At 41.8% G+C, this 5,920-nt stretch overlaps 1 protein-coding gene across 1 annotated transcript in view; it reads left to right on the forward strand.

The window, feature by feature from the left end:
* LOC122542423 (fibrillin-1-like) overlaps positions 1 to 5,920 on the forward strand; it is a 598,619-nt gene that overhangs the window by 469,766 nt on the left and 122,933 nt on the right. Inside the window, exon 35 of the mRNA XM_043680114.1 lies at positions 1,440 to 1,601. Coding sequence (XP_043536049.1) covers positions 1,440 to 1,601 — 162 coding nt within the window. The remainder of the gene's footprint in view (positions 1 to 1,439; positions 1,602 to 5,920) is intronic.

Below are 5,920 nucleotides of genomic sequence, written 5' to 3' on the forward strand. Positions count from 1 at the left end.
CCAAAAATAAACATGGGAAAGCTACTCATTTTAGAGAAAAAATATTGGTGAACTTTAGCACCTCATAGCATAGTGTGTTGAATGCAGGTTCAAACCTATTAGTAGAGTGTTACTGATTTTCAGAGTCATGGAGTCTCACAGCATAGAAACAGGCCTTTGCTGTTTATGCTGTTCTATGCTCACCAAGAAGCACCAAATACCCTAACTCCATTTACCTGCATTTGTTCCATAGCATTTGTTCAAATGACCTGGCATTTGAAGTGCTCATCCAGACATTTATTAAATGTTGCTCCACCACCCTCTCAGACAGTGTGTTTAACATTTCCATCACCCTCTGGGTAAAAACAGTTTTCCTCAGATCCCCTCTAAATAACTTACCCCTCACCTTAAATTTATGCCTTCTGGTCTTAGACATGTCTGCCATAGGGAAATGATTTTCACAATCTACCTTGTCTATGCCTCTCATAACTTTGTATACCTCATTCAGGTCTCCCCTCAGCTTCCTCTGCTCCAGGGAAAACAAAATCATTGATCCAATCTTTCCCAACTGAGACCTTCCATCCCAGGCAACATCCTTGTAAATCACCAGTGCAGTCACGTTCTTCCGATAACGTGGTGATCAGTATTCTATCTGTAGCTTAACCAATGTTTTATAAAATTATAGCAAGGCTTTCTTTATGCACCTTTATACCCACTAAAACATTTAATAATTTCTCCTTCCTTATTTAAGAATATCTCAAGGAAAGGTGGATTCACCCCCAGAGGAAGTAGAGAATTATGAGTTGGCAGATAATGAAACTCTTAACCTGGAATAATATAGATTGCATAGAGAACCAATATAATAGAATAGGTGATAAAAGTATTTTCATATAATTTATTTGGGATCAGCTTGTAGCAATACTTACATTGATTCATGTCCTGGGTACATCATTAAGGCCCAAAAGTCATTTTCATGGTACAGAGGATGTAGAACTGGATACCAAAAAAGAAACTAAAGCTGTGTAATCATTTATCATAATGGTTAGACTGGTTGGTAACTGGTTTAAGGTTTTCTTTTTCAGGTCTGTGCATACAGCTTTAATTTAGAACTGTGACCACGTTCTGATCCATTTTTTCAATTTTAAGTAATTCTTTAGTATTAGCTATGATAACTGTGAAGCTGCTACTTCTTATTGATATTTTTAAGTAATCTGTTTGAATATGTTACATGTTTGGGAAAGATGGTCTCTAAACCCAGAACTCTGGCCCAGAAGTAGGGTCACTACCAATGTACCACAAGAATCCTATTACATTTATGTGTACAACCACAGTTTAACATTGGAAGTGCCTTTTAAGGAAATATGCAAAATGTGGTTCAAAGGCATTTCCCTTCTATAAACTACTTAATATTTACTGCAGCAAAATTATTAACATTTGTAAATGATGCATTTTATTACTAGATCCTCGCTTGGGCAGGTGCTTCTTGGAATATTCATTGCGTGGAGATAACACCCTTTCTTGCAGCAATGAGATTGGAGTGGGAGTTTCAAGAGCATCTTGTTGCTGTTCTTTGGGCAGAGCCTGGGGGTTTCCATGCGAACTGTGTCCTTCTATCAATTCATGTAAGAGTTTGGAAATGCTTTAAAGCTATTTTCTCATTTCATTTGTGGTATTTCACTCTATCAATAGTACTTGCTGTTATATCGGTTTATTGAGATAATTAAAAAAAGATTATTATTTTGCTGCACAGTTTTTCTGTACCATATAGTTCTTTCTCATTCCAATGCTATGTAAGTATTTTGGTGATAGAAAGTCATACAGCACAAAAGTCGGCCCAACTCGTCTATGTCGACCAGGTTTTCTTCACTGACCTAGTCTCGTTTGGCCCATAGCCCTCTAAATTTTTCCTATATATCTATACAAATTACTTTTAAATGTTGTAATTGTATCCACATCTACCACTTCCTTTGGCAGCTCATTCCATACATGCACCACCCTCTATGAGAAAAATTTGCCCCTGAAGTCACTTTTAAATCTTTCCCCTCTCAACTTAAACCAAACCCTTAATTTTGGACTCCCTTGCCCTGAAAATGTCCCAACTTATCCAACCTGTCCTTATAAATCAAATCTTCCAGCCTTGATAACAGCATTGTAAAATTTTTTGCACCCTTTCTAGTTTAATAACAAGCTTCCTGTAGCACGGTGACCAAAATTATATGCAATACTCCAAATGTGGTCTTACCAATGTCTTGTACAGCTGTAACATAACATCCCAATTCCTGTACTCAGGATGCCAAACACCTTTATCATTACCCTGTCTACTTGTGATGCCACTTTCAAGGAACCATGTACCTTCACCGAAATAACTGCACAGCGACTGGTATCCTGTCACAGTCACCCTTTATTTATGTGTTGTTGACACTGATCCAGCCTTCTGAGTGAACAGGATGTTTGACACTCCTGTACTTATCTGTGAGCCAGGGTTCCCTGATTGGACCAGATAAACAGTGCAAATCAGGAAACTCATATGCCATGAGGTTCACCTGGCTGACCTCGTTATAATAACTACATCCCTTCCCCTCTGAGTAGGAAGGCATAAGCTATTTCTTCTTTTTTGTAGCTCCTTTCAGAGCATTTTAGCACCAGGTTAGGTTCCTCCAACTCTGCTTCTCATACAGGCAGCATGTAACACACAGTAGCTCGCTCTTGCACCCAGAGTGTCTCGAAAGAAATTCATTTTCTTCTTCACACAGTGGCACCCATCATGTCCATCTCAGATTCCAAGCTATCTTCAATGCTTGATGGAGAGAGAGAACCCACAGGTTCCGAAACAGTCGGAAAGATTGTCGAGGAGGTGGGCACATTTTGCTCCTGCACGTTTGCGAGTTTGCAACTTTCATATGGTCCGTGTGATTGTTCAGGACCGTCACATCTACCCAAACTTTCTACATCACTGGACTTGATCTTACATTGACCATGCATCTTATGCAATGTAGAACCATTCGTGTGTTTCCTACACCAACTTTCAAACCCTGAAGTAAACTGTCTCTCTCACTTAGCGGAGTCTTGTGTCTGACATTGTTGTTCCTCAATGCTGTTTTACCCTTCCCCTCCCGAGGCCCGGGAAAATCAGACTTAACCTGATGTGGAGTCTTCTCCCCATTAGCAACTCTGCTGAAGCTATTGTTGTAGCTGCATATGAGGTTGTCCTATAATCAAATAGTATCGAAGACAGTTTGGTATCTAGTGAAGCTTTAGGCTTTAAGCCTGCCTTCAAAGTTTGGAGTGCTCTTATATGTCGAATACCATTTGTCTTTAGGAAATACTCAAATTCCCTGCTGGTAAACAATGGCCCATTGTCTATGACCAAAACTTTCCAGAGTGTATGTGTTGCAAAAAATGCAAGCAGTTTTTCTACTGTCGTCCCTGTGTTTGACAAATGAACTCCAAGCACATCCAGCCATTTTGTGTTGGCATCTGCAATGGCTAAGAACATTGAGCCCATGAAAGGACCTGCATAGTCAACGCGCAACCAAGTCCAGGGTTACCTGGCCATTCCCACAACTGTTGGCGATAATTCTTATCCTTGTTGATACTCTGGACATTGCCCACCAATGCAGCTATGTCTGCACCCAGTCCTGGCCACCAGACATAACTTCTTGCCAACATCTTCATTTTGGACTCCTCCGGATGACCCTGGTGGAGCTCAGCTAGTGTCTGATCGCTCTTACTCCCCATAATAATATGCCATCCTCTACTGTGATCTGGTCTTTCCGGGTCCAAAAAGGCTTCAGTTCTGGTTGAGATGGCCCTTTGGCTTCCCCCATTACTGCCAGCTGTTTCAGTTTGTCAGAACCAGATCTTTCTGTGTCCAAAGTCTGATATTGTCAACTGTGACTGGGAGAGTGTCCAGAAAACGTAAAACCATTATGGACTTTTTTAGTGGCAGTACCATCGGTGGTGTATCTGCCAGAGGGAGGCGGCTCAATGTTTCTGCATTTGCTACTTGGCCTCCCGGACGGTGTTCTAATTTGTAATTATACACACTTAGTATTAGAGCCCACCACTGAATTCAAGCTGAAACTATGGGTGGCACTGCCTTGTCCTCTTTAAATAAACCTAACAGGCGTTTGTGGTCTGTTATTATTATAAATTTACATCCATAAAGGTATTGGTAGAATATCCTGACTCCAATTATTACCACCAAACTTTCCCTCTTTATCTGAGCATATTCATGCTCTGCATTAGCTAAAGTCCTGGATACATACACTATTCGGCATTCCTCTACGTGGGGCCACCTATGAACTAATAATACACCAATGCCTATGGGGAGGCATCGCAAGTCAATGCCAGAGCTTGTTTCCAACACCTTAAAGGATGATAGCTGTTTCTTCCCTTCCCTGAAAGCTATTGCTTGGCTACACAACCATTTGCAAGGTTGATTCTTTTTTAAGGGTTGATGCAAAGGTACCAGGATGGAGGCAATGTTATGTATGAACTTTCTGTAATAATTCACCAGCTCTGGTGTGTTGGAGACCAGGCACCTTTAACCACCCTCACATTATCTTCCAATATGTGTAACCTGGCATTGTCAACTCTGTCATTTGGGACGCCTGGAACGCATATTTTTCCCTTCTAACATGTAGCTGGCCTGGGAGAAATGTGTAAGTTCTCTCAGTGCTCCTCATTGGTCTTCCCTGTTATTAGAACGTCATCTAGATAAATGGCAACTTGGGGTAGACCTTGTAAACTGTTCTCCATCAGCCACTGAAAAGTTGCACAGGCTGACGATACCCAAAATGGCAGTCTTGTATATTGATATAAACCTTTATGGGTATTAATTGTAACATACTTCTGGGAATCCTCATCTAACCACAATTGCAAGTACAGTTGTTTCACGTCCAGCTTTGATAAGGACAGCCCCCTTGCCAGCTTTGTGTCTAAATCCTCTAGGTGAGGAAGCGGGTATTTATCCAGCCTCAAACAGCAGTTCACTGTTTGTTTAAAGTCCCGACAAAGACGAACCCACCCATCAGGCTTCACAATCCAGTGTTCCCCATTCCACAAACTGGGCTAGTTTGATAATTTATTCGCTTTCCAATCTTCTGATTTCCAGTCTCTAGTTTTGCCTGTAAGGTAAATAGCACTGGGCAGGCCTTGCAGAATCATGGAATTGCTTCCTGGTCAACATGCAAGGTCGCTCTGAACAGCCAGATTGCTAAAACCAAACCAAAGCAAACCAAAAAAAAGCTGAGCTGGGGGAACTGGCCGCTTTCCTTTCATTGTGCGTGTTTTTCTTTAAACTTAAAAGCTTCTTCAAGTAGATCAAGCCAGACATTTCAGAACTAATGTCTCATAAAACATTCCAAGTTTGTGCGAAGATTTGTAGCTCGGGTGCTCATTGTTGTGGTTCTGTTCGCCTGGCTAGGCGACATCATCAGTGCTTGGGAGCCTCCTGCGAAGCGCTTCTTTGATGTTTCCTCCGGTGTTTATAGTGATCTGTCCCTGCCGCTTCCGGTTGTCAGTTTCAGCTGTCCGCTGTAGTGGTTGGTATATTGGGTCCAGGTCGATGTGTTTGTTGGTGGAGTTTGTGGATGAATGCCATGCCTCTAGGAATTCCCTGGCTGTTCTCTGTCTGGCTTGCCCTATGATAGTAGTGTTGTCCCAGTCGAATTCATGTTGCTTGTTGTCTGCGTGTGTGGCTACTAAGGATAGCTGGTCGTGTCGTTTCGTGGCTAGTTGATGTTCGTGGATGCGGATTGTTAGCTGTCTTCCTGTTTGTCCTATATAGTGTTTAGTGCAGTCCTTGCATAATATTTTGTACACTACATTAGTTTTGCACATGTTGGGTATTGGGTCCTTCGTTCTGGTGAGTTGTTGTCTGAGCGTGGCTGTTAGTTTGTGTGCCGTTATGAGTCCTAGGGATCGCAGTAGTCTGGCT

The sequence above is a fragment of the Chiloscyllium plagiosum genome, chromosome 40 (assembly GCF_004010195.1).
Source record: "Chiloscyllium plagiosum isolate BGI_BamShark_2017 chromosome 40, ASM401019v2, whole genome shotgun sequence".
Classification (NCBI taxonomy): Eukaryota; Metazoa; Chordata; class Chondrichthyes; order Orectolobiformes; family Hemiscylliidae; genus Chiloscyllium; species Chiloscyllium plagiosum.